The sequence below is a fragment of the Pogoniulus pusillus genome, chromosome 20 (assembly GCF_015220805.1).
Source record: "Pogoniulus pusillus isolate bPogPus1 chromosome 20, bPogPus1.pri, whole genome shotgun sequence".
In the NCBI taxonomy this organism is placed as follows: domain Eukaryota; kingdom Metazoa; phylum Chordata; class Aves; order Piciformes; family Lybiidae; genus Pogoniulus; species Pogoniulus pusillus.
Genome location: NC_087283.1, coordinates 21,841,540 through 21,867,955, shown reverse-complemented (window position 1 = coordinate 21,867,955; position 26,416 = coordinate 21,841,540). Strand labels below are relative to the sequence as shown.

At 57.9% G+C, this 26,416-nt stretch overlaps 1 protein-coding gene across 1 annotated transcript in view; it reads left to right on the top strand.

The window, feature by feature from the left end:
• The window catches only part of PLEKHG4 (pleckstrin homology and RhoGEF domain containing G4), a 119,732-nt gene that overhangs the window by 24,994 nt on the left and 68,322 nt on the right, over positions 1–26,416 (top strand). Inside the window, exons 4-8 of the mRNA XM_064159814.1 lie at positions 5,578–5,793; positions 10,850–10,973; positions 15,305–15,398; positions 21,380–21,466; positions 25,900–26,016. Coding sequence (XP_064015884.1) covers positions 5,578–5,793; positions 10,850–10,973; positions 15,305–15,398; positions 21,380–21,466; positions 25,900–26,016 — 638 coding nt within the window. The remainder of the gene's footprint in view (positions 1–5,577; positions 5,794–10,849; positions 10,974–15,304; positions 15,399–21,379; positions 21,467–25,899; positions 26,017–26,416) is intronic.

Here is a 26,416-nt window from a genome sequence, read left to right as displayed (position 1 = left end):
TTTCCCTCTGAATTCAGTTTAACTGAGAGTCCCTCTGGAACCTTTGCTGCTCTGGAGAGGATCTGTGTATTTTGGGGCTGGAGAATACCTCAATGGTCAAGCACTGGCCCATAAAGCCCCACTGGGGCACATCCAGCACACGCTGGGTGATGCCAGCATGGCTCATAGTGGTGCTGGGGCAGGGAAAATGCTAATACCTCTTTGAACTGCACCCAAGCAAATCCTCCTCCACCACTTCCTTTGCCCGGGGGTAAGGTGGGACCTGCCAGCTGGGCAGATTCAGCTGTCCCAGCTCTCCTCTTGCTGTTTGATGTAAGCCTCCCCACCTGCAGCCTCTGCTGGAGGAGGTGCCTGAGTCCCAGACTGCAAGCAACAAACAGCCTGCCCGGGGAGAGGTGGAGCTGGCAGGGTTGAAGCCAGCCCCAGAAGCTTTGTGAAGAGTATGTTTAGGTAAGGTGCACCCAGCCTGGAAGCTGTATGAGTCCAGGGAGGTTCCAAGTGCAAGGAATGTTGTGTCCAGGTCTGGGCCTCTCAGCCAAGAAGGAGCTCAGGGAACTGTCTGAAAGGGTCCAGCACAGAGGTCCAGAGGTGCTGCAGGCAGTGGAACATGTCCTGTAAGGCCAAGCTGAGGGGAGCTGAGGCTGTTTGAAGCAGAGGAGCCTGAGGGCTGCCCTCATTGTTGCTGCTAAAGATGGCAGTGTGGGCAGGGTGGAGCCAGGTGCTGCTCAGAGATGGCCACTGGGTGCCAGCTGGAGCAGAGGAGGTGCCAGAGGAACAGGAGGGAAGCCTTTGTCTCTGGGAAGCTGCTGGAGCCCTGGAGCAGGCTGCCCAGAGAGGTTGTGGAGTCTCCTTCTCTGGAGACTTTCCAAACCCATCTGGATGTGTTCCTGTGTGCCCTGTGCTGGCAGGGAGGGTGGACTGGATGATCTCCAGAGGTCCCTTCCAACCCCTACCACTCTGTGATCCTGTGACTCTCTCTGGAGGAGGGAGCAAAATGCTTCTCTTCCAGCTTCTGGGAGCTGTTGCCTCATTCCTAAGGGAGATCTGAGGCAGGGTTACCCTGGTGTGGAACCTTCAGTGTAGCTCTGTTCCCTTTCTTGCCATCATTACCTTGCAGCTTTTGGTGCTCTTTGCAGGCTTTCTTCATTCTTCATCCCAGGAAGAACATTTTTTCCACTGAGGAAGGTGAGACCCTGGCCCAGGTTGCCCAGAGAGGTGAGAGCTGAGATGCTTCATCCCTGAAACCATTTGGAGGTTCTGAGCAACCTGCTCTTGTTGCAGATTTTCCTGCTGACCACAGAGGAGTTGGATTGGGTGACCCTGAAAGGTCCTTTCCAACCCAAATGATGGATTCATAGAATCCTAGAATGGGTTGGAAGGGACTTCCAAGATCATCCAGTTCCAACCCTCTGTCATGGGCAGGGACACCTTCCACTAGCCCAGGATGCTCAGGGCCTCATCCAACCTGGCCTTGAGCACCTCCAGGGAGGTTGTGGAGCACAGAAGCACAGAATGGGATCAAAAATCCCATTCTGTGCTTCTGTGCTCCACAACCTCCTTGGGCAACCTGTGCCAGGCTCTCCCCACCCTCAACCTGTGCCAGTCTCTCCCCACCCTCACTGCCAACAATTTCTACTTCATCTCCACTCTCAATCTGCCCTCTTCAAGCTTCAATCCCTCCTGTGCTCCACAACCTCCCTGGGCAACCTGTGCCAGGCTCTGCCCACCCTCACTGTGTCTCTGTGCTCCACAACCTCCCTGGGCAACCTATGTCAGGCTCTGCCCACCCTCACTGCCAACAATTTCTACTTCATCTCCACTCTCAAGCTGCCCTCTTCAAGCTTCAATCCCTTCTGTGCTCCACAACCTCCCTGGGCAACCTGTGCCAGGCTCTCCCCACCCTCACTGTGTCTGTGCTCCATAACCTCCCTGGGCAACCTGTGCCAGTCTCTCCCCACCCTCACTGTGTGTCTGTGCTCCACAACCTCCCTGGGCAACCTGTGCCAGTCTCTCCCCACCCTCACTGTGTCTCTGTGCTCCACAACCTCCCTGGGCAACCTGTGCCAGGCTCTGCCCACCCTCACTGTGTCTGTGCTCCACAACCTCCCTGGGCAACCTGTGCCAGTCTCTCCCCACCCTCACTGTGTCTCTGTGCTCCACAACCTCCCTGGGCAACCTGTGCCAGGCTCTGCCCACCCTCACTGTGTCTCTGTGCTCCACAACCTCCCTGGGCAACCTGTGCCAGGCTCTCCCCACTCTCACTGTGTCTGTGCTCCACAACCTCCCTGGGCAACCTGTGCCAGGCTCTCCCCACCCTCACTGCCAACAATTTCTACTTCATCTCCACTCTCAATCTGCCCTCTTCAGGCTTCAATCTCTTCTGTGCTCCACAACCTCCCTGGGCAACCTGTGCCAGGCTCTCCCCACTCTCACTGTGTCTGTGCTCCACAACCTCCCTGGGCAACCTGTGCCAGGCTCTCCCCACCCTCACTGCCAACAATTTCTACTTCATCTCCACTCTCAATCTGCCCTCTTCAGGCTTCAATCTCTTCTGTGCTCCACAACCTCCCTGGGCAACCTGTGCCAGGCTCTCACCACCCTCACTATGTCTGTGCTCCACAACCTCCCTGGGCAACCTGTGCCAGGCTCTCCCCACTCTCACTGTGTCTGTGCTCCACAACCTCCCTGGGCAACCTGTGCCAGGCTCTGCCCACCCTCACTGTGTCTCTGTGCTCCACAACCTCCCTGGGCAACCTGTGCCAGGCTGTGCCCACCCTCACTGTGTCTGTGCTCCACAACCTCCCTGGGCAACCTGTGCCAGTCTCTGCCCACCCTCACTGTGTCTCTGTGCTCCACAACCTCCCTGGGCAACCTGTGCCAGGCTCTCCTCCCCCTCACTGTGTCTGTGCTCCACAACCTCCCTGGGCAACCTGTGCCAGGCTCTCCTCACCCTCCCTGCCAATAATTTCTTCCTCATTTCCACTCTCCCTCTCCCCTCTCCCAGCTCAAAGCCATTGCCTTTCATCCTGGCACTCCCAGCTCTTGTCCAAAGTCCCTTCCCAACTCTCCTAGAACCCCTTCAGCTACTGGAAGGCTGCTCTGAGGTCTCCCTGGAGCCTTCTCTTCTCCAGGCTGCACAACCCAAACTCTCCCAGCCTGTTCCTACAGCAGAACTTCTCCATTCTCTTGATAGCCTCTTCTGGACTCGCTCCAACACTTCTGTGTCCTTCTGACAGCTCTTTGGGCTGAAGCTCAGCCAATAAATCTCCTTTGCTGCTGAAACTTGAGTGGAAAAGCCACTTCAAGGAGGGCTTTGTTCCTGCTCCTGCTCTTTAATGAAGCAGTGGAAGCTGTTAGTAAATAAACTGAGTCAGGTGGCAGCGTCGCTGGTGCAGCAGGAGGGCAGGATGCAGGGAGTCAATCTGAAGCAGCAATTATGAGGTCTGACTTGGCAGGGAGCAAATAAACCTCCTGCTCTTCTGTTTGCCTGCAGAAAGGTGTGTGGGGGGTGGGGATGGTAGATGATGAAGTATCAGGATTCTGCTCTACCTTGCTGAGACCACACCTGGAATGCTGTGTCCAGTTCTGGACTCCTCAGAGGGACAGGGAACTGCTGGAGAGAGTCTAGTGGAGGCTGTGAGGATGCTGAAGGGCCTGGAACATCTCTGCTGTGGAGAAAGGCTGAGAGCCCTGGGGCTGGGTAGTGTGGAGAGGAGAAGGCTGAGAAGGAACCTGAGCAGTGGCTGTAAATCTCTGAGGGATGGATGCCGGGATGGAGGTGCCAGGCTCTTTGGTGGGGAGGTGCCCAGTGACAGCACCAGGAACAACAGGGCCCAGGCTGGAACCCAGAAAGTTGCACCTGAACAGGAGGAGAAAGTTGTTTGGTGTGAGGGTGCTACAGGGCTGGAGCAGGCTGCCCAGAGAGGTTGTGGAGTCTCCTGCTCTGCAGAGCTTCCAAACCCATCTGGATGTGTTCCTGTGTGCCCTGCCCTGGATGATGCTGCTCTGACAGGGGGGTTGGACTGGCTGATTTGCAGAGGTCCCCTCCAACCACTGCCACTCTGTAGTGTTTAGCCAAGCAGAGCCTCTTCTGGAGTGTATTTTTCTGCCACACAGTGGAATGGCCTGGCTGTGTGCTCAGGATGCCAAAGATGTGTGGTGAAGAGAAGTTCTTGGCCTTTACCTCTTCAAATGCTGGGAAATAGAGAGCAAAACTCATCCTCCTCAGCTGGATCCTGGTGGAAGCAGCTTTGGGGTGTGTGGGTGGTGCTGGAAGCAGCTGAGCTGCTCAGTTGTAGACCTCCCTGGTAACTCCCATTGCAGAGCTGAGGGACTAGGCAGTGGAATTGCCTGGCTGTGTGCTCAGGGTGCCAAAGATGTGTGGTGCAGAGAAGTTGTTGGCCTTTACCTCTTCAAATGCTGGGAAACAGGGAGCAAAACTCATCCTCCAGAGCTGGATCCTGGTGGAAGCAGCTTTGGGGTGTGTGGGTGGTGCTGGAAGCAGCTGAGCTGCTCAGTTGTAGACCTCCCTGGTGACTCCCATTGCAGAGCTGGGGGACCAGGCAGTGGAATGGCCTGGCTGTGTGCTCAGGATGCCAAAGATGTGTGGTGAAGAGAAGTTGTTGGCCTTTACCTCTTCAAATGCTGGGAAATAGAGAGCAAAACTCATCCTCCTCAGCTGGATCCTGGTGGAAGCAGCTTTGGGGTGTGTGGGTGGTGCTGGAAGCAGCTGAGCTGCTCAGTTGTAGACCTCCCTGGTGACTCCCATTGCAGAGCTGGGGGACCAGGCAGTGGAATTGCCTGGCTGTGTGCTCAGGGTGCTAAAGATGTGTGGTTGAAGAGAAGTTGTTGGCCTTTACCTCTTCAAATGCTGGGAAACAGGGAGCAAAACTCATCCTCCTCAGCTGGATCCTGGTGGAAGCAGCTTTGGGGTGTGTGGGTGGTGATGGAAGCAGCTGAGCTGCTCAGTTGTAGACCTCTCTGGTAACTCTCATTGCAGAGCTGAGGGACCAGGGAAAAGAAACCTGCTTGCTGTCATCTCCCTCATCTTCAGGGGATTGCAATAAGCCTCTGCCTTTGCCATGGAGTGTTCATTAAAGCAGCCTGGCCCAGCAGGACAAAGTCCCTTTGGCTAATTTCCAGCTGCTTTCTCAGCCTTTAGTTGACTTCATCTTTTCAGGGCCTAATCTGAAAGCAGGGCTGGGCAGGGGAGGAATTCTGCTCCCCTGGAGCAGTTCTCCTTCTCAGGAGCTGCTTTATCACTTGGGCAGCAGGGACCTGAGCCATGCCAGGCTTGAGGTTGTGAGCAGAGGTGGGCAGCTTGGTAGGTTGCCTTGAGAAATGACCCTGCCTGCAGCAACCCTGCCCCGAGTCAAGGGTTGGTACCTTTTAAAGGGCTTTCTTTTACCAGCGAGAGGAGTATTGATGTTAGAACCAGTGTGGGGACCTGCATGCTGCTGGCACAAGAGGCAGAGGAGCTGCAGTGTTTGGGACATGTTCCCTCCTCAGCCTGGTACTTAGCTTGGAGCTTTTTGGGTGGAGCTCTGCTCCAGCTCCTGCCTGCTGCTTGTCTTCCAGGGATGGTGTCGGAAGGGGCAGAAGCGTTAGAAGGAGCAACTGGCGCAGAGGTGTTGAAGGCGGTGAGTAAAGGCAGTGCCCCGGAGGAAACCTCCCCAGCTGCTACTCCTCCGACGTCCCCAGTGCCCAGCTTTGCCTGGGGTGGTCGCTGTGGCCCTGCCGTTGCCAAGGATATCAACCCCGAAGTGCTCCGCAGCGGAGTCGCCTGTCTGCCTGGTGAGTACCTGGGCCAGCAGCCGGCTGGGAGTGGCCAGGAGGAGGGCACGGAGATGTTGAACCTCTGTGTGCAGCGCTGCAGGCTGCTGCCAGCTTCCTTCTTTTCACCCTAAACTTCTCCAGTGGCCAGGCTCAGGGCTGGACCAGCAGCTGGATGAGTGCCAGAGGCTCTGCTTCCCAAAGGGAATAGGAGAGGAGAGGCTGATGGGGTGGGAGAGAAACTGAACAAGCTGGGATGGAAGTAAGAACAATAACCTGAAATAGAGATGAAGAGGCACAAACCAGCATGGAACCCAAGCCCTGATGGCAGTGGTGGCACCATTGGCACCCCTGATGCTGTGGCAGGCACTGGGACAGTCCCACCCTGGACTCTCTGGGAGACAGGAGCCAGACTGAGGAGCTGCATTGTGGAACTGGATCCAGGAACACACAGATCAGGCAGAGTCCTCCTGGGACAGCAGCCAGGGCAGAAGAGGCCTGACCCTGGTGCTCCCTCAGCTCTCTCCTGAAGATGCCATCCATGGGCTGCAGTCCCTTGTTGGGCAGGTGAGGGTCACCTGTCCTGGCTGTGTCTCCCCACAGGTGCCACCTCTGCCTTCCTGCCCCCCAAGGTGGGGCACAAGCTGTGGCAGTGCCCTCGGTCTGCAGAGCAGCAAGTCTCAGGCAGAGCCTTTCTGCAGCCCAGCCCTTGGCAGGAGCTGTCCCCATCAGCCTCTCCCTGCCAGGAGCAGCCTCTGGCTGTGCCAAGCTGCCCTGAGCTGCAGCAAGTGCCTCAGTAAGCAGAACCTGAGCTGGGCAGGGACAGCACTGAGCAGAACTGGTTCTGGTCTAGCCAGGACGATGAGAAGCAGCACCTCTTGAATCCTGTGAAGCTTCTGGCTTGGAAGGACAGGAAGCAGAACTTCCCCCTCATGAATTCACTGCCAGGAGTCTCAAAACCTGAACCAAGCACCTGTGAGTCAGAAGTGCCAGCTCTGTGGGCTCACACCTGTAGTTCAAAGAGAGAAGTGAGGGTGCAGCTAATGATGGACTGGTGGCTCTGCCATCAGGCCTGGGCCATCCAGCAGGAACTGGACTCCTTTGGTAGCTAATTAGAGGACAGGAGTGCAGGAGATGCTGTTGGCAGCATTCTGAGAAACCAGTTTGGTTCTTGGCTCCACAGAACAGAGCTCTGGAAAGCTGCAGTCCAGGGCAGGTTTGGCAGTCAGAGGGACACTGGGACTGAGGCAGCCTCAGCAAGGCTGCAAGGTGGCACTGAGCTGTAAGGTGCTGTTGAGAGGCTGGAGGGAAGGATCCATCCAGAGGCACCAGGACAGGCTGCAGAGGTAGGGCCAGGCCAACCTCATGATGTTCAGCAAGGCTGAGGGCAAGGTCCTGCAGCTGGGGCAGGGCAGTGCTAAGCACAGAGCCAGGCTGGTGAGCAGCTGGGGCAGTGCCAAGCACAGAGCCAGGCTGGCTGAGCAGCTGGGGCAGGGCAGTGGCCAGCACAGAGCCAGGCTGGGGAGCAGCTGGGGCAGGGCAGTGGCCAGCACAGAGCCAGGCTGGCTGAGCAGCTGGGGCAGAGCAGTGCCCAGCACAGAGCCAGGCTGGGGAGCAGCTGGGGCAGGGCAATGCCCAGCACAGAGCCAGGCTGGGGAGCAGCTGGGGCAGGGCAGTGCCCAGCACAGAGCCAGGCTGGTGAGCAGCTGGGGCAGGGCAGTGCCCAGCACAGAGCCAGGCTGGTGAGCAGCTGGGGCAGGGCAGTGCCCAGCACAGAGCCAGGCTGGTGAGCAGCTGGGGCAGGGCAGTGCCCAGCACAGAGCCAGGCTGGGGAGCAGCTGGGGCAGGGCAGTGCCCAGCACAGAGCCAGGCTGGCTGAGCAGTGGCTGCAGAGCAGCCTGCAGCAGAAGGCCTTGGGGGGGTCAGGGGGTGCCCAAGTGCCCAGCAGGCAGCACTGGTGGCTGCAGCCCAGAGCCAGCTGTGTGCTGGCTGCAGCCAGAGCAGGCAGAGCAGCAGCACAGGGAGGGGATTCTGCCCCTCCAATCTGCTCTGCTCAGCCCTCCCCTGCAGCACTGCCTCCAGCTCTGGGAACCCAGCACAGGAAGGGCCTGGAGCTGCTGGGCAGGGGCCAGAGGAGGCCATGAAGGTGATCAGAGGCTGAGGAACCTCTGCTGTGGGGACGGGCTGGGAGAGTTGGGGCTGTGCAGCCTGGAGAAGAAAAGGCTCCAGGGAGACCTCAGAGCAGCCTTCAGTACCTGAAGGGGCTACAAGCAGGCTGCAGAGGGACTGATCCCAAAGGCCTGCAGGGACAGGAGCAGAGGCAGTGGCTGCAAACCAGAGCAGAGCAGATGGAGATTGGATGTGAGGAACAAGCTCTGCCCCAGGAGGCTGCTGGAACACTGCAGCAGGTTGCCCAGGGAGGTGGTTGAGATATTTAAGTTGAGGCTGGAGAGGGCTGTGGGCAACCTGCTGAAGTGGAGGATGTCCCTGCTGAGTGCAGGGGCTTGGACTGGATGAGCTTTGGGGATCCCTTCTCACCTCAACCATTCTGTGGTTCTGTATCCTGGAGCACCACAGCTACAGCTTTTTTTGAGCACCTCCAGGGATGGGGACTCCACCACCTCCCTGGGCAGCCTGTGCCAATCCTTAGCCACTCTTGCAGCAAGGAAATTGTTCCTGCTCTCCAATCTCACCCTCCCCTGGCACAGTTTCAAGGCCACTTCCTCTCATCCTGCCTCTGGTTATTGGGAGGAGACAACAACACCAGCCTCACTCTGACCTCCTTTCAGGCAGCTGTAGAGAGGTTCCTCTGGGCTTGCTTCCTTGCATGGTCAGTGAGAAGGTTGTCCAGTGCCTGCTCCACCAGCTCAGGAGCCACCTGCCAGCTCCCAGTTGCCCAGGGAGCAGAGAAGAGGTCAGGTGGACCTATGTGGTGTGGAGAGCTGCATAAGGGCACCTCAGTGTCTTCCCATGCTGGGCCTGCAAGGCCAATGTTGGCAGCTCAGATGTGGGAAGGAGAGAGGGTTGCTGACAAGGTAAGAATGAGATTGGAGCTCTGGTAGGTCAGGCTCTTCAGATGCCTTGGTTCTAAAAGCCTCCCTCTGTACTGGGTGCTGGTGAGGCCATCCCTTGAATGATCACCAGGTGTTGCAGCCCTCACTCCAAGAAAGACATTGAGAGGCTGGAGCAGGTCCAGAGAAGGACAAGAAAGCTGGGGAAGGGGCTGGAGGAGAAGGCTGAGAAGGAGCAGCTGAGGAAGTTGAGTTTGCTCAGCTTGGAGAGGAGGAGGCTGAAAGGGAGACCTCATTGCTCTCTACAGCTCCCTGAAAGGAGGCTGGGGCCAGGTGGGAGTTTGTCTCTTCTCCCACGAAACAAGTGATAGGATGAGAGAGAAGGGCCTCAAGTTGCCCCAGGGGAGGGTTAGTTGGGCATGAGGACCAATTTCTTTCCCCAAAGGGTATGTCAGTGCCTAGCTCAGGCTGCCCAGGGCAGTGGTGGAGGCCTCATCCCTGGGAGGGGGTTTCAGAGCTGTTTAGATGCCAACCAGTCCAGCAGCCAAATCAAAGAGCCTAATTTCTCTCCCACTCTTTGCTGATGCAGTATCCAGAATGTCAGGAGCAACAAAGCCTCCTCCTGAAGGATGCAGACAGTGAAAGCTTTTGTCCCTGCTGTTGGCATGAAGAGGGCTGTGGCACAGCTCTGGCCCTTGGGTGGAAGGAAGCCTTGCTCTTGGGAAATGCCCATCTGTGCTTGGAACCCTTCTTCAGAGCAGCTTGTGGGCACCCCAGGGCACTTCTCTGTGCCTGGAGCTGTCCATCTGGCTCTGGTTTACCTACCAACTCGCAGGCTGGCCCTTGGGATGGGGACAGAGGTGCTCCAGGAGAGCAAGTTCAGAAGAGGCAGAGGGACAGAGCTGCCTCCAAGCTTCTGGCTTTGTGTTGTGCTTGGGATTTCCCTTCCCTCTGGGTTTGTATGGCAGGAAATGGCTCCTGTGGCTGGGAGCTGCTTTTCATACAATGGAGGTGCAGTCCCTGCTGTTTAGGTCACCTTCCTGTGATGTGCTGAGGGCTTGAGCAGGCTCACTCCAAAGTCCTGCCTGCTTTGGAGTGGTGGAGGCAGCACAGAGACTCCAAAGGGTGCCTGGCTGAGGAGCAGTGTGGGCAGCAGGAGAAGGGAGGTTCTTGTGCCCCTGTGCCCAGCCCTGCTCAGGCCAGCCCTGGAGTGCTGTGTGCAGCTGTGGGCTCCTGAATTGCAGAGAGCTGCTGAGGTGCTGGAAGGTGCTGAGAGAAGGGCAGCAAGGCTGGGGAGGGGCCTGGAGCACAGCCCTGTGAGGAGAGGCTGAGGGAGCTGGGGGGGTGCAGGCTGCAGCAGAGGAGGCTCAGGGCAGAGCTGATTGCTGCCTGCAGCTGCCTGCAGGGAGGCTGTAGCCAGGTGGGGTTGGGCTCTGGTGCCAGGCAGGCAGCAGCAGCAGAAGGGGCCCCAGGCTGAAGCTGTGTCAGGGCAGGTGTGGGCTGGCTGTGAGGAGGAAGCTGCTGGCAGAGAGAGTGATTGGCACTGGCATGGGCTGCCCAGGGAGGTGGTGGAGTGGCCGTGGCTGGAGGGGTTGGAGGCAAGGCTGGCTGGGCACTGAGTGCCATGGTGTGGTTGTTTGGGCAGGGCTGGGTGCTAGGTTGGCACTGAGTGCCATGGTGTGGTTGTTTGGTCAGGGCTGGGTGCTAGGTTGGCACTGAGTGCCATGGTGTGGTTGTTTGGGCAGGGCTGGGTGCTAGGTTGGCACTGAGTGCCATGGTGTGGTTGTTTGGGCAGGGCTGGGTGCTAGGTTGGCACTGAGTGCCATGGTGTGGTTGGTTGGGCAGGGCTGGGTGCTAGGCTGGACTGGCTGAGCTTGGAGCTCTCTTCCAACCTGCCTGATTCTATGATCTCTGAGTTCTCTCCCAACCTAAGCCACTCTCTGATCTCCAGGAAGGTGCTGGGGGGCTCTGAAGCAGTCACTCCTGGAACCAGACTCTCTGTGCCTTTTTTTGTGCTCACTTCCTTTTGTGACTCTCTTATTCCCTCTCCTTTATTCCCCTCCCAGGCACCAGAGATAAATCAGGACGTGCAGTGGCCATCATAACAACCAGGAGCACAGCCTGGCTCAACCCCCACTGCAACACCACCCAGCTGGTGAGACTGCTTCTGTACCTGCACAGCATCCCAAGGTTTGTCCCCTCCTGCTCTTGTGTGCTCTTTGCCTTTGGAGCAGGTGAAAGCTGAAGGAGGGAGTGGGGGAAGTTGACTTTTTTGCCTTAAGAACCTGGGGGCAGACAATCCCCAAACTGCCAGGTGATGGTTTGGGAGTTACCTGCCCCCTGCCCAGCCTGACTGGACTCAGCTGAGTTGGAGGTTAAGGATTGAAGCTTTATAGTCACAGCTCAGCACGATGTACCAGCAGGTATTTACAGCTGTGTGCAGGAACAGACAAGTTAGAAGTGACACAGACACACAGCAGCCCTCCCAGCAATCAGAGCCCCCAGGAGGGGCTCCCAACCACCTTGCCACCTTCTTTCCACCCCTCAGAGTATATCTCACCTGCAAGGTGAGCTTGGAAGATCATCAAAGAGGGGTTTAGAAGCAGAAGGATTAGACAGAAGCAGCCCAGGGAGAAAGCAAAGGCTCCCACAGAGACCCAAAGTCTTATCTGGGTTTTGTGTTCTTGTGTTTGGAATGCAGCAGGCATCTCCATTCTTTCCTTTTCACAGCCTAGAGTCTAATTCTTCTCATTAAAATATGCCAATTAGCCTCAAACTAGCACAGCTTTGCTCTCTGTGCCTTGGACACGTGGTAAGAGGCAATTACAGACTGCTGGAGTGGGGCCAGAGGAGGTCACCAAAATGATCAGAGGCTGAAGAAGGCTGAGAGAGGCTGAGACAGACTTAGAATCACAGAACCAGGCAGGGCTGGAAGGGAGCAGAAGGAGCAGGCAGTGCCAACCCCTGCCATGCCCAGGGACACCCTACCCTAGAGCAGGCTGCACACAGCCTCAGCCAGCCTGGCCTCAAACACCTCCAGCCATGGGGCCTCAACCCCCTCCCTGGGCAACCCATTCCAGCCTCTCACCACTCTCCTGCTCAGCAACTTCCTCCTCCCCTCCAGCCTCACTCTCCCCACCTCCAGCTTTGCTCCAGCCCCCCCACTCCTGCCACTCCCTCACAGCCTCCAAAGTCCCTCCCCAGCTTTTTTGCAGCCCCCTGCAGATGCTGCAAGGCCACCAGAAGGTGCCCTGGGAGCCTCCTCTGCTGCAGCCTGCACAGCCCCAACTCTTTCAGGCTGTGCTCACAGCAGAGCTGCTGCAGCCTCTCAGCATCCTCCTGGCCCTGCTCTGGACACTCTGCAGCATCTCCACAGCCCTCTTGTGCCAGGGGCTCCAGCACTGGCTGCAGCACTCCAGGTGGGCTCTGAGCAGAGCAGAGCAGAGGGGCAGAATCCCCTCCCTGGCCCTGCTGCCCACACTGCTGCTGCTGCAGCCCAGGCTCTGCTTGGCTCTCTGGGCTGCAAGTGCACACTGCTGGCTCCTGCTGAGCTTCTCCTCCAGCAGCACCCCCAAGTGCCTCTGCTCAGGGCTGCTCTGCAGCCTGGCACTGCCCAGCCTGCATTGGTGCTTGGGAGAGTTGGGGCTGTTCAGCCTGGAGGAGGAGACGCCAGGGAGACCTTAGAGCAGCCTCTCAGCTCCTGAAAGGGGCCTGTGAGAAAGCTGGGGAGGGACTTTTGGCAAGGACTGGGAGTGCTGGGTTGAGGACTGCTCCTGTCAGGAGCAGTGACCCCAGCTAGGAGAGCTCATAAGAAACAACTCAGGAGATGGCTGCAAACTCTGCTTGGCAACAGGAAAATCAGAAGAGGGACATGGAGCTGCTGGAGAGTGTCCAGAGGAGGCCTCCAAGCTGATCTGAGGGCTGAAGAAGCTCTGCTGTGGGGACAGTCTGAGACAGTTGGGGGTTGTTCAGCCTGGAGAAGAGAGGAGACCATCCAGTAGCTGAAGGGGCTCCAGGAGAGCTGAGGAGGGACTTTGGACAAGGGCTGGCAGTGCCAGAACGAGGGACAATGGCTTTGAGCTGGGAGAGGGCAGAGTGAGAGTGGAGATGAGGAAGAAATTGGTGGCAGTGAGGGTGGGCAGAGCCTGGCACAGGTTGCCCAGGGAGGTTGTGGAGCACAGAAGCACAGAATGGGATCTTTGATCCCATTCTGTGCTTCTGTGCTCCACAACCTCCCTGGAGGTGTTCAGGACCAGGCTGGATGAGTCCCTTGAGCACCCTGTGCTGGTGGGAAGTGTTCCCTGCCTGAGCTTTTAGGTCCCTTCCAACCCAACCCATCTCATGACTCTCTGAATCTGTGCTGAATGTTCCCAACTCCTTGCACTCAGTCCAGGCCTTTCTGCCCATCCTTCAGTAGCTCAGAAACTGGGGCAGCTGTGATGGAGCAGTCCTGCAGCAGCTCCACCATGCAGTGTTGATATTTTAGGGCCAGGATTCCCAAGCTGAAGAGGAGGGAGAGTCTGGAAGGATGAAGAAAACCTGCCCTGCTGTCAGGGCTGACAATTGGGTTTGGAGGCTGTGGGGGCTGAGGTTTGCTGCTCCTCCTTTCACTTTTACACTGCTCCCTCAGCTCATCTGAGGCTTTCTTTCACTTGTAGGTGATTAAACCAAGCAGAGGTCAAAGTGAACTCTCTGTCAGTTGTTTCTGGTTTGGTTTGGAGCTTTAAAGCCATTGGCAAAGGGAGCAGGCTTGGACCCACAGGAAACCTTCTGCTGGTGCTGCTTTGTTTCTGGTGCTTCACCTTGGGTTTGGAGTTGGGTCTGGCCCAGAATGGTGAAGCAATGTGGTAGGACCACTCTTGGCCCTGAGCATAGCTGGGAAGACCTGAGCAGGTGCCAGCTGCTTTCCAGCAGTGAGATATATCCTAGGGAGTGGCAGAATTGGGAGGTTCAGGTGGGAACAGCAAGGATCCAGCTCGTGGTTTTGAGGTGGCTACTTTGGTTAGGAGAATCATAGAACCAGGCAGGTTGGAAGAGAGCTCCAAGCTCAGCCAGTCCAACCTAGCACCCAGCCCTATCCAACCAACCAGACCATGGCACTAAGTGCCTCATCCAGGCTTTTCTTGAACACCTCCAGGCACACAGACTCCACCACCTCCCTGGGCAGCCCATGCCAGTGCCAATCACTCTCTCTGCCAGGAGCAGACTCCTAACAGCCAGCCCAGACCTGCCCTGGCACAGCTTGAGACTGTGTCCCCTTGTTCTGTTGCTGGCTGCCTGGGAGAAGAGACCAACCCCAGCTGGCTGCAGCCTCCCTGCAGGTAGTTGTAGACAGCAATGAGGTCACCCCTGAGGCTCCTCTGCTGCAGGCTGCACTCCCCCAGCTCCCTCAGCCTCTCCTCACAGGGCTGTGCTCCAGGCCCCTCCCCAGCCTTGCTGCCCTTCTCTCAGCACCTTCCAGCACCTCAGCAGCTCTCTGCAATTCAGGAGCCCACAGCTGGACACAGCACTCCAGGGCTGGCCTGAGCAGTGCTGAGCACAGGGGCACAAGAACCTCCCTTCTCCTGCTGCCCACACTGCTCCTCAGCCAGCCCAGGATGCCATTGGCTCTGCTGCCCTCCTGGGCACACTGCTGCCTCAGCTTTGGCTACTATCTATCAGCATCCCCAGGTCCCTCTCCTCTTGGCTGCTCTCAGCCCCTCTGGCCCCAGCCTGCAGTGTTGTTGTGGCCAAAGTGCACAACCTGCCCTTGGCCTTCTTCACTCTCATCCCCTTGGCCTCTGCCCACCCATGCAGCCTGCCCAGGGCCCTCTGCAGGGCTCTGCTGCCCTCCAACAGTTCCACAGCTGCTCCTGGCTTGCTGCCATCTGCAAACTTACTGCTGCTGGACTCAATGCCCTGCTCCAGAGCATCAGTAAAGACATTGACCAGGACTGGTCCCAGCACTGATCCTTGGGGCACACCTCTGGTGCCAGCTGCCAGCTGCATGTGGCACCATTCACCACCACTCTCTGGGCTCTGCCATGCAGCCAGTTCCTGACCCAGCCCAGAGTGAATCTGTCCAAGCCATGAGCTGCCAGCTGTGCCAGGAGCTGCTTGTGGCAGACAGTGCCAAAGGCTTTGCTGCAGTCCAGGTAGACTACACCCACAGCCTGCCCCACATTCACCAGGCAGGAACCTGATCATAAAAGAGCTCAGGTTGGTGAGACAGGACCTGCCCTTCCTAAAGCCATGCTGGCTGGGCCAGAACCCAACAGCAGCCTCCATTCTCCACCACTCTCTGGGCTCTGCCATCCAGCCAGTTCCTGACCCAGCCCAGAGTGAATCTGTCCAAGCCATGAGCTGCCAGCTGTGCCAGGAGCTTCTCGTGGCAGACAGCGCCAAAGAAGGTGGCCACTTAGTCCCTTGGCCTTACACGATGTGCTGGAGGGTTCAGCCTGTCCCAGCTCTGGGTTCTGCTTCCATCACCCTGTTGATGTTGTCTGGTGAGAGCTGTGACCTCTCTTTCTGTGTCCCTGCAGAGCAGAATGTCAGGCCCTGGGTCTGACAGTCCTCGTGGATGCTCGGCGCTGCTCACCGGTTCCTGCTCTCTTCAAGGCCTTCAGCATACTGCAGGTGAGCCTTGAGCTTGGCCACAGCACCACCACTTGGCTCCTCCTCCTGCTTGGATGTTAACCTCTCCATCTGCTGCTTGGGTCTCCATCTGCTCCCTGGCTTTCAGCTGGCTTTGGGAGGGTGGAGGGATGCATCCAGCCCTGCTTTGGGGTTAGCACAGGAAGCACCAAACTGAAGCGAGGCTGAGCTGGAGGAGAAGACTCCTCCTAAAGGGGGGAAGACTCCTCCCAACCGTTCAGATTTGCTTCCATCTCTGTGCTGAGAGCAGTCTGTGGCCAAGTGTGGGCACTGGTAGGGCTTAGCATGCCTGGAGGTGATCTGTGCAGGGAGTTTTGCCCCTCCCAGTGAGGGGAAGGAAGAGCCCTGCTGGTCCTGCCCCGTGCTGGAGTGGCCATGAGTCAGCCCTGGAGTCAGCCCTGCTGGGACTCTGTCCTGCTCCAGCCACTCCCTGGGAGAGCAGGTGGGATGTGTGGTCCCCACTCTGCAGAGAAGCTGCTGAAGGTGTGGGGGAGCCTGGGAGAGGGCTGTGCCTCACCATGCTGCAGCTTATGCTGCTTGGGAGTCAGAGCTTGGGTCCTACAGGGCTGCAGCTCTGCCAGCTGCAGCAGGGCCATGTCATGAAACTGGTGTCTGTGTGGTTGGTCTGCTTCAGTGCCACATCTGAGAGCTGGGGCTCAGCACAGCTCTCTCCTTCTGCTTCCTGGGCAGGGGGGAGCTGGCAGCTCTGTCAGAGTGCTCTTGGTGGTGGAGGAGTGAGCACAGAATCAACCAGGTCGAAAGAGAGCTCCAGGCCAGGTCAGGCCAACCTAGCACCCAGCCCTGGCCAAGCAACCAGAGCATGGCACTCAGTGCCAACCTAGCACCCAGCCCTACCCAACCAACCACACCATGGCACTCAGTGCCCAGCCAGCCTTGGCTTCAACCCCTCCAGCCACGGCCACTCCACCACCTCCCCAGGCAGCCCATGCCAGTGCCAATCACTCTCTCTGCCAGGAGCTTCCTCCTCACAGCCAGCCCAGACCTACCCTGGCACAGCTTGAGACTGCTCTGGAGTCCTGCTCCTTTCTGCAGCAGTGATGTGCCAATGTCTCCTGGTTTGTGTGGTGCCTGCATGGCAGAGGCCTCATGGCAGAGGCCTTGCTGCTGCTGTTAGCATTTCCTTGCCAGTAGGATCACAGAACATTAGGGCTTGGAAGCAACCTCTGGAGATCCAACCCCTGCCAAATCAGGATCACCCAGGGCAGGGCACACAGGAATGCATCTGGATGGGTTTGGAAAGCCTCCAGAGGAGACTCCACAGCCTCTCTGTGCAGCCTGCCCCAGGCCTCCAGCACCCTCACACCAAACAACTTTCTCCTCCTGTTGAGGTGGAACTTCCTGGGTTCCAGCTTGTATCTCTTGTTCCTTGTGCTATTCCTGGCACCTTCATCCTGCCACTCACCCCTCTGAGCTTTACAGACATTGATCAAGTCCCCTTTCAGCCTCCTGCAGCCTAACCAGCCTCAGGGCTCTCAGCCTTCCTCCAAAGCAGTTCCAGTCCCTTCAGCATCCTCATAGCTCTCTGTTGGACTCTCTTCAGCAGATCCCTGCCCCTGTTGAGCAGAGGAGTTTTGGTGCCTGCAGGACTGGGAGAGTGCCAGCAGCTGCCTGGAGTCACCTGCTCAAGTAGTGCAAGCTTCTCATTCTCTCTCTGCCTTCAGTTGTCTTCTGCAAGGCTTCTTTTCACCTCAGCCTTTCTCTTTGGCCCCTCTGTGCCTTCCCTCTCCCTTTCTCCCCCCACTGGCTGGGCAGCCCTTCTGTCCCAACCAGCACTGGGAGCATGGCAGAGCAGAGAGCTAAATGGGGAAGGAACTGAACCAGAGGCACCCTGGCAGCTCTGTGGGCACCTGAAGGAAAGCAAGAGGACCTGGAGCCTGCAACAAGAATTGCTGCAGAGGGAAATGCTGCCAGGGTGCTTGGGTCCAGATTGTCAGCAGTAGGCTGGGGGATGGGTCCCTTGGGCACAGAGCAGGCAGGGTGTGGACAGTGGCATGTGAGTGCTGACCTTTAGGGAGCTGGGAGCTGGAGTTCTCCTCTGGAGTCTTCCTTGAGAGCTTTTTTAGTTCCTGCTGTGGGAGCAGTTGCCTCATCCTGTGACCTGCTGTGGGCTGGGTAGGGGAGAACATTGCTGGAGAGATTCACTAACAGCTGGAGGCAAAAAGGTTCAGCTCAGCCCCTGCTGTTCACAGCTTTGCAGTGCCTGGTTCCTGTGGGAGTACAAAGGCCCTTGGTGTGATGTTGAAGCCCTGGGACCTCCCCCTGCTCCATGAGAAGTGGTCCCTTTGAGGCTGAGGGTGGTGCTTGGCAGCTCTCACATCTGCACAGACGTTCCTGGCAGCCTGAGCTTCACCCTCTGCCAGTGCTGTTATGTCTGGGGCAGGAAGCCAGAGGCTTGCTTGAACTTCAGCCTGAGCAGGGTGGAAGAAAGCATCAAATTCTCTCTTTAAAGGAGATGAGCATTTACCCTGCTGCTTTCTGAGCTCCTGCTGATGGAACTGTGGGGTGCTGGTAGAGAGGGGCTGAAAATGAGGCAGCAGTGTGCCCAGGTGGGCAGCAGAGCCAGTGGCATCCTGGGCTGGCTGAGGAGCAGTGTGGGCAGCAGGAGAAGGGAGGTTCTTGTGCCCCTGTGCCCAGCCCTGCTCAGGCCAGCCCTGGAGTGCTGTGTGCAGCTGTGGGCTCCTGAATTGCAGAGAGCTGCTGAGGTGCTGGAAGGTGCTGAGAGAAGGGCAGCAAGGCTGGGGAGGGGCCTGGAGCACAGCCCTGTGAGGAGAGGCTGAGGGAGCTGGGGGGGTGCAGGCTGCCCTGAGAGGAGGCTCAGGGCAGAGCTGATTGCTGCCTGCAGCTGCCTGCAGGGAGGCTGTAGCCAGGTGGGGTTGGGCTCTGGTGCCAGGCAGGCAGCAGCAGCAGAAGGGGCCCCAGGCTGAAGCTGTGGCAGGGCAGGTGTGGGCTGGCTGTGAGGAGGAAGCTGCTGGCAGAGAGAGTGATTGGCACTGGCATGGGCTGCCCAGGGAGGTGATGGAGTGGCCGTGGCTGGAGGGGTTGGAGCCAAGGCTGGCTGGGCACTGAGTGCCATGGTGTGGTTGTTTGGGCAGGGCTGGGTGCTAGGTTGGCACTGAGTGCCATGGTGTGGTTGGTTGGGCAGGGCTGGGTGCTAGGTTGGCACTGAGTGCCATGGTGTGGTTGTTTGGTCAGGGCTGGGTGCTAGGTTGGCACTGAGTGCCATGGTGTGGTTGTTTGGGCAGGGCTTGGTGCTAGGTTGGCACTGAGTGCCATGGTGTAGTTGGTTGGGCAGGGCTGGGTGCTAGGTTGGCACTGAGTGCCATGGTGTGGTTGGTTGGGCAGGGCTGGGTGCTAGGTTGGCACTGAGTGCCATGGTGTGGTTGTTTGGGCAGGGCTGGGTGCTAGGTTGGCACTGAGTGCCATGGTGTGGTTGTTTGGGCAGGGCTGGGTGCTAGGTTGGCACTGAGTGCCATGGTGTGGTTGGTTGGGCAGGGCTGGGTGCTAGGTTGGCCTGGCTGAGCTTGGAGCTCTCTTCCAGCCTGCCTGATACTCTAATTCAGATTGGCAAAGCCCTTTGTGATCATGACCCCAGCTGTTCTCTAACTGCCAACCCATGGCCCTCAGCACCACAGCCCTCAGCACCACAGCTCTGCCCCTCTCTCTGTGCTGTGCCTGCTTTAGGAGGTGAGGAGTTGACTTACAAGCCTGGGGCTCGCTCTTTGCTCTGTTAACAAGAGCTGCAGGAGAGCTTCCTCCAGCAGCATCCTGCTGCTTCCAGTTTGGATTGCTCCACCAGTGCTGGATGGGACTGCTCCTGAGCTGCTGAAAGGGGGAAGAATGTGGTGAGAAGCACTGGAATTCTTTGGGAGTTGGATGCCTTTGGAAAGTGAACTTCTCCCCAGACAGGTTTCCTTTTGAGTGGCTTTTCAGTTGCTATTTTCAGCTGGAACAAACAAGTGGAGTGAGGAGTTTGGCTGCTGCTGGAGCCCTCTTGCACCATCACTACCTTTAGCCTTCACTCCCACTGCACAGCTCCTGACTGCTGGAGAGAAAGAGGCCTTGTGAAAGAACAGATTGATTTAGGGCCATGAGTGAAGCTCTGCCTGCTCTCCATCTGCCTGTGACTTCCTAGCAGACACATTTGGAGCTGCTGCTCCAGCTGGGATACCTCCTTAGCTGGGCTTGCCTCCACATCTGCTCTGCACATCAGCTTCAGCCTTTCCTTCCCGCAGCCTCCTTGTGCAGTGAATCCTTCCTGGCCTCTGGAGGGCTGCTCACACAGCAGGGAAGGCTCCAGGCAAAGGAGAAGGACTTGCTCAGGAGAAGGGAATTTGAGGAGGCTCTGAAGGCTCTTCCAGTTTGGGAAGGTGTGGCAGTTTGGGATTGTTTTTCCTGCCTTGTTTGGAAGGGTTCTGGGTTTGGAGTGGATGAGGGAAAAATAGAAAGGGAGGAGAGGAGAGGAGAGGAGAGGAGAGGAGAGGAGAGGAGAGGAGAGGAGAGGAGAGGAGAGGAGAGGAGAGGAGAGGAGAGGAGAGGAGAGGAGAGGAGAGGAGAGGAGAGGAGAGGAGAGGAGAGGAGAGGAGAGGAGAGGAGAGGAGGAGGGAGAGGAGAGGAGAGGAGGAGGGAGAGGAGAGGAGGAGGGAGAGGAGAGGAGAGGAGGAGGGAGAGGAGAGGAGGAGGGAGAGGAGCGGAGGAGGGAGAGGAGAGGAGAGGAGGAGGGAGAGGAGAGGAGAGGAGGAGGGAGAGGAGAGGAGAGGAGGAGGGAGAGGAGAGGAGAGGAGGAGGGAGAGGAGAGGAGAGGAGGAGGGAGAGGAGAGGAGAGGAGGAGGGAGAGGAGAGGAGAGGAGGAGGGAGAGGAGAGGAGAGGAGGAGGGAGAGGAGAGGAGAGGAGGAGGGAGAGGGAGGGGCCTGGAGCACAGCCCTATGAGGAGAGGCTGAGGGAGCTGGGGGGGTGCAGGCTGCAGCAGAGGAGGCTCAGGGCAGAGCTGATTGCTGCCTGCAGCTGCCTGCAGGGAGGCTGTAGCCAGGTGGGGTTGGGCTGTGGTGCCAGGCAGGCAGCAGCAGCAGAAGGGGCCCCAGGCTGAAGCTGTGTCAGGGCAGGTGTGGGCTGGCTGTGAGGAGGAAGCTGGTGGCAGAGAGAGTGATTGGCACTGGCATGGGCTGCCCAGGGAGGTGGTGGAGTGGCCGTGGCTGGAGGGGTTGGAGGCAAGGCTGGCTGGGCACTGAGTGCCATGGTGTGGTTGTTTGGGCAGGGCTGGGTGCTAGGTTGACACTGAGTGCCATGGTGTGGTTGTTTGGGCAGGGCTGGGTGCTAGGTTGACACTGAGTGCCATGGTGTGGTTGTTTGGGCAGGGCTGGGTGCTAGGTTGGCACTGAGTGCCATGGTGTGGTTGTTTGGGCAGGGCTGGGTGCTAGGTTGGCACTGAGTGCCATGGTGTGGTTGTTTGGTCAGGGCTGGGTGCTAGGTTGGCACTGAGTGCCATGGTGTGGTTGTTTGGTCAGGGCTGGGTGCTAGGTTGGCACTGAGTGCCATGGTGTGGTTGTTGGGCAGGGCTGGGTGCTAGGTTGGACTGGCTGAGCTTGGAGCTCTCTTCCATCCTGCCTGCTTCTCTGCCTCTCAGAAAACACTTGGACACTGAACATGAGTCTTTTGTTTTCTCCTTCCCTGACACATTTCCTTATGGGGAGGCTTTTTGCCAGTGCAGCCAAGACCTGACCTCTCTCATTGCTTCCTCCAATACTGCAGGATTGGTTGATCTGAAGCAACCTCCCTTAAGGACACAGCTTTAGTGCTCTGGACAGTGGCCTTTGTGCCTGCTCACCTCCTTCCAGGCTTCCTAACCTCCTTTGTAGGATCAGCTGCAACCTCCAGGCTGATGAGATACCTTGTCCTTGGTATGCCAGGCAGCTGGGTGATGGAACTGTGCTCTGTTGTGTTGCAGGACTTGGACCCTCAGTGTATCCATGGGGTGCTGGTGCTGGTGGAGAGAGATGTGACTTTTCGGATGGAGAAGACACCTGCAGGACAGGTACAGGAACCAATCTCATCCAGGCCTTCCTGGGCAGCTCCTCAGCCTTGCTCTAACTCTCTCTACACAGGAGATGTTTGTGGCTGTGGTCCTCAGGGGGAAGGTGTTCATGGGGTTGTGAAGTGGCCATGAGCTGAGCAGATCTCTGTTCCACCTCTGTTTCGTGCTGGCTCCAGCAGTGATATCTACCCCCTGATGGTGTCAGCCAGCCACAGTTGGGAGGGGGTGTTGAGGGCACACAGAGCTGCACAAATCACAGTGGGGGAGATTCACAGCACTGCAGAATGCATTGGGCTGGAAGGGACCCTCCAAGGGCATCTTGTCCAGCTCCTGTGTAGGCAGCAGGGACAGCTCCAGCCAGAGCAGGCTGCACAGGGACACAGCCAGCCTGAGCCTGGATGTCTCCAGGGATGGGGCCTCAAGCACCTCCCTGGGCAGCCTGTGCCAGGCTCTCCCCACCCTCCCTGGGCACAACTCCCTCCTGATGCCCAACCTAACTCTGCCCTGCTCCAGCTCCAAACCATTGCCCTCAGCCTGTCCCCACAGCCCCTTCTGAGCAGTCCCTCCCCAGCCTGCCTGCAGCTCCCCTGCAGGTACTGAACTGCAGCTCTGAGCTCTCCCTGCAGCCTTCTCCTGGCTGCACAGCCCCAACTCTGCCAGCCTGTGCCCACAGCAGAGCTTCTCCAGCCCTCTGAGCATCTTGGTTGCCTCCTCTGGCCCTTCTCCAGCAGGTCCTTGTCTGTGCTGTGCTGAGCACTCCAGAATTGCCCCAGGCCTGCAGGGGAGGTGTCAGCAGAGCAGAGCAGAGCAGAGGGGCAGGATCCCCTCCCTGCCCCTGCTGCCCACACTGCTGGGGGTCAGCCCAGGGCAGGGCTGGGGCTGTCTGGCAGTGCTCGGTGCCAGCTCCTCTCCAGCTCTGCACCCTCAGCACTCCCAAGCCCTTCTCCTCTGGGCTGCTGTCCAGTTCTTCATCCCCAGCCTGGATTGATCTCCTGGGTTGCCTTGACCCAAAGTGAAGTGGGAAAGCAGGCTGCAGGTGTGTGCAGGGAGGGAGAGCTGCAGAAGCCCTGAGCACACAGAGCAGAGGCAGAGTGTGTGGGAGGAAGCAGAGCAAAGGCTGCCAAGGCCAAGGGCAGCAGCAGGAGCTGGAAGCATGAGCACTGTTTTGTAAGGAGGTGGAAACTTCCCCATGGGAGGGGGGGGTGGGGGTGACAGATCTGCACCTCTGGGCTGCCTTCCAGGTACCTCCTTGGCTCTGGCTCTGGCAGAAGGCAAATTCTGAGTCGAGATCCAGGGAGCCCTTGGAGCAAACTCAGAGCTGCTGTGCTGAGTGGGGAGCTGAGGGGAGCTGGGGCCAGGCCTCCTCTCTGAGGCTCTTTTTCCAGGCAGTGAGGTGGGGAAGCTGGGACTGGATTGAACCTCTCAGACCCACCAAACAACGTGGGAAAGGGTGAGGGAGTTGCTGTGTTTAGGCAGGAGGTGCTGGCTGTGGGACAGGCTGCCTGCTGCCAGCCTCCCTGCCCAGCTGAAGCTGCCTGTTGTGGCCTGCATCCCCACAGGCTCTGCCTGCCAAGCTGCTCTGGGATGGAATTGTTGGGTTGGATCCTTGGGAGTGTGGTGACAGTGCAGGTCCATTGTCTCGGACGGGAAAGTTTGTTTGGGGGGGGGAGGTTTAGAAGTAATGATATGCGAGGCCGATGTTTTATAAAAAGGTATAAGTAATTTAATATTATACACTAGAAATCCCCTTCCCCAAACTTATTTGTAATTATCCTGCGTAGATTCTTGGTTCGTAGTTGAGATTTAATATACAGAATGACTAAAATGAAGAGAGTTTATGATATGAGAGAGTTCATTGAAGTCTTGAGAAGTTATTCAGTTTCAAATAGAAGTTTATCAATTACTCACTGTCCCAAATGCAGTTCAGAGAAGTTTCAAAGTCTTTATGGATTTTAAGGCACGTTGTCCGAGGCTCCACGGGTCCGGTCGAGCTGCATGCTGACTCCCAGGGCTCGTAAGGATCGGGCCCTTGTCCGGAACGGTGCAGTCTTGAGCTGGTTGCTTGCGATGCGAATGCCGCGGGTGTGTGTGTGTGTGATCAGCGATCAGGGTATCGAGCAAAAGAGGCACAGGGTATAGAGCGAGGGGCCAGTTAAGTTAAGGAGCAAGAGGTAAGGAGCAAGAGGTGCAAGTGGGTACATTTTTTTATAGTGTTTCAGAAGAGGTGTGTTCAACCAACTCAGTCAGACTCACGTTAACTTTACAGATTGGTACAAAGTTGTAATCAACCTATACAATTGGCTAATTCTTACCAAAAACAACTTATGGAACCACCCAGGGGTCAGCCCCCAGCAGATGTTTGTCGAGTGGTCACCGTGCCTGAGAATTCGAACCCCTTTTCCAAAACATAGCCATGTTTATGTCTTTGCTTCCCTGAGAGAGAGATTCTCTCAAGGCCTGTACGCCTGCTGGTACAGCAGCTGCGTCAGTGCAAGCAGATAGGAAATATTGTTTTGACTTTTTCGATGGAAGGCCTCTGAGCCACAATTTTGTGTACGAATGAAAATTCTGCAATAAGGCAAAAGGGCTCTGATCCCTTCCACGACACCATGCTGTGTGCATCACTTCTGGGCCACAGAAGGCTCCATGAAGACCTGAGAGCAGCCTCCCAGTACCTGAAAGGAGCCTACTGGAAAGCTGGGGAGGGACTTTTGGCAAGAGCTGGCAGTGCCAGGATGAGGACATGTAAGGAGCAGTGACCCAGCTCAGAGAGCTCATGAGAAACAGCTCAGGAGATGGCTGCAAGCTCTGCTTGGCAATGAGAGAGGCAGAAGAGGGACATGGAGCTGCTGGGGAGGGTCCAGAGGAGGCCACCAAGGTGCTGAGAGTGGAGAAGCTCTGCTGTGGGGACAGGCTGAGGCAGTCAGGGATTGGTCAGCCTGGAGAGGAGAATCAGAGAATCAGGCAGGCTGGAGAGAGCTCCAGGCTCAGCCAGGCCAGCCTAGCACCCAGCCCTGCCCAACCAACCACACCATGGCACTCAGGGCCAACCTAGCACCCAGCCCTGCCCAACCAACCAGAGCATGGCACTCAGTGCCAACCTAGCACCCAGCCCTGCCCAAACAACCACACCATGGCACTCAGTGCCAACCTAGCACCCAGCCCTGCCCAAACAACCACACCATGGCACTCAGTGCCAACCTAGCACCCAGCCCTGCCCAAACAACCACACCATGGCACTCAGTGCCAACCTAGCACCCAGCCCTGCCCAAACAACCACACCATGGCACTCAGTGCCAACCTAGCACCCAGCCCTGCCCAAACAACCACACCATGGCACTCAGTGCCAACCTAGCACCCAGCCCTGCCCAAACAACCACACCATGGCACTCAGTGCCAACCTAGCACCCAGCCCTGCCCAGCCAACCACACCATGGCACTCAGTGCCAACCTAGCACCCAGCCCTGCCCAACCAACCACACCATGGCACTCAGGGCCAACCTAGCACCCAGCCCTGCCCAACCAACCAGAGCATGGCACTCAGTGCCAACCTAGCACCCAGCCCTGCCCAAACAACCACACCATGGCACTCAGTGCCAACCTAGCACCCTGCCCTGCCCAAACAACCACACCATGGCACTCAGTGCCAACCTAGCACCCAGCCCTGCCCAAACAACCACACCATGGCACTCAGTGCCAACCTAGCACCCAGCCCTGCCCAACCAACCAGAGCATGGCACTCAGTGCCAACCTAGCACCCAGCCCTGCCCAACCAACCACACCATGGCACTCAGTGCCAACCTAGCACCCAGCCCTGCCCAAACAACCACACCATGGCACTCAGTGCCCAGCCAGCCTTGCCTCCAACCCCTCCAGCCACAGCCACTCCACCACCTCCCTGGGCAGCCCATGCCAGTGCCAATCACTCTCTCTGCCAGGAGGTTCCTCCTAATATCAGGCTCCAAGGAAACCTCAGAGCAGCCTTCCAGTAGCTGCTCCAGGAGAGATGAGGAGGGACTTTGGACAGGGGCTGGCAGTGCCAGGCTGAAGGCTAATGGCTTTGAGCTGGCAGAGGGGAGAGTGAGAGTGGAGATAAGGAAGAAATTGTTGGCAGTGAGGGTGTGCAGAGACTGGCACAGGTTGCCCAGGGAGGTTGTGGAGCACAGAAGCACAGAATGGGATCTTTGATCCCATTCTGTGCTTCTGTGCTCCACAACCTCCCTGGAGGTGTTCAGTGCCAGCCTGGATGAGGCCCTGAGCAGCCTGTGCTGGGTGGGAGCTGCTCCCTGATCCCTTCCAACCCAACCTGTGAATGGAAGGCTGCTACTGCCATTAACCTCCCCTCCTCCTCCTCCTCTTCCTCCTCCTCTTCCTCCTCCTCCAGTGCTCACACAGCCTAACCCAAAGGTGCTTTTCTCTCTCCTCCTCTCCAGTTTGAGCTGCTCACCTCCATGAAATCCCTCCACAAGCACATAGACAGCTCCCAGCTGCCTCTGGAGCTGGATGGGACCTTCCCTTACTGCCACCGAGACTGGCTGAGCTTCCGTGTGGTGAGTGGGGGGGCAGCAGGGCTGGGGAGGGGGCAGCAGGGCTGGGGAGGGGGCAGCAGGGCTGAGGAGGGGGCAACAGGGCTGAGGAGGGGGCAGCAGGGCTGGGGAGGGGGCAACAGGGCTGAGGAGGGGGCAACAGGGCTGAGGAGGGGGCAGCAGGGCTAGGGAGGGGGCAGAAGGGCTGGGGAGGGGGCAGCAGGGCTGAGGAGGGGATAGCAGGGCTGGGGAGTGGACAGCAGGGCTGGGGAGGGGGCAGCAGGGCTGGGGAGGGGATAGCAGGGCTGGGGAGGGGGCAGCAGGGCTGGGGAGGGGGCAGCAGGCACTGGGGAGGGGGCAGCAGGCACTGGGGAGGGGGCAGCAGGGCTGGGGAGGGGGCAGCAGGGCTGGAGAGTGGATAGCA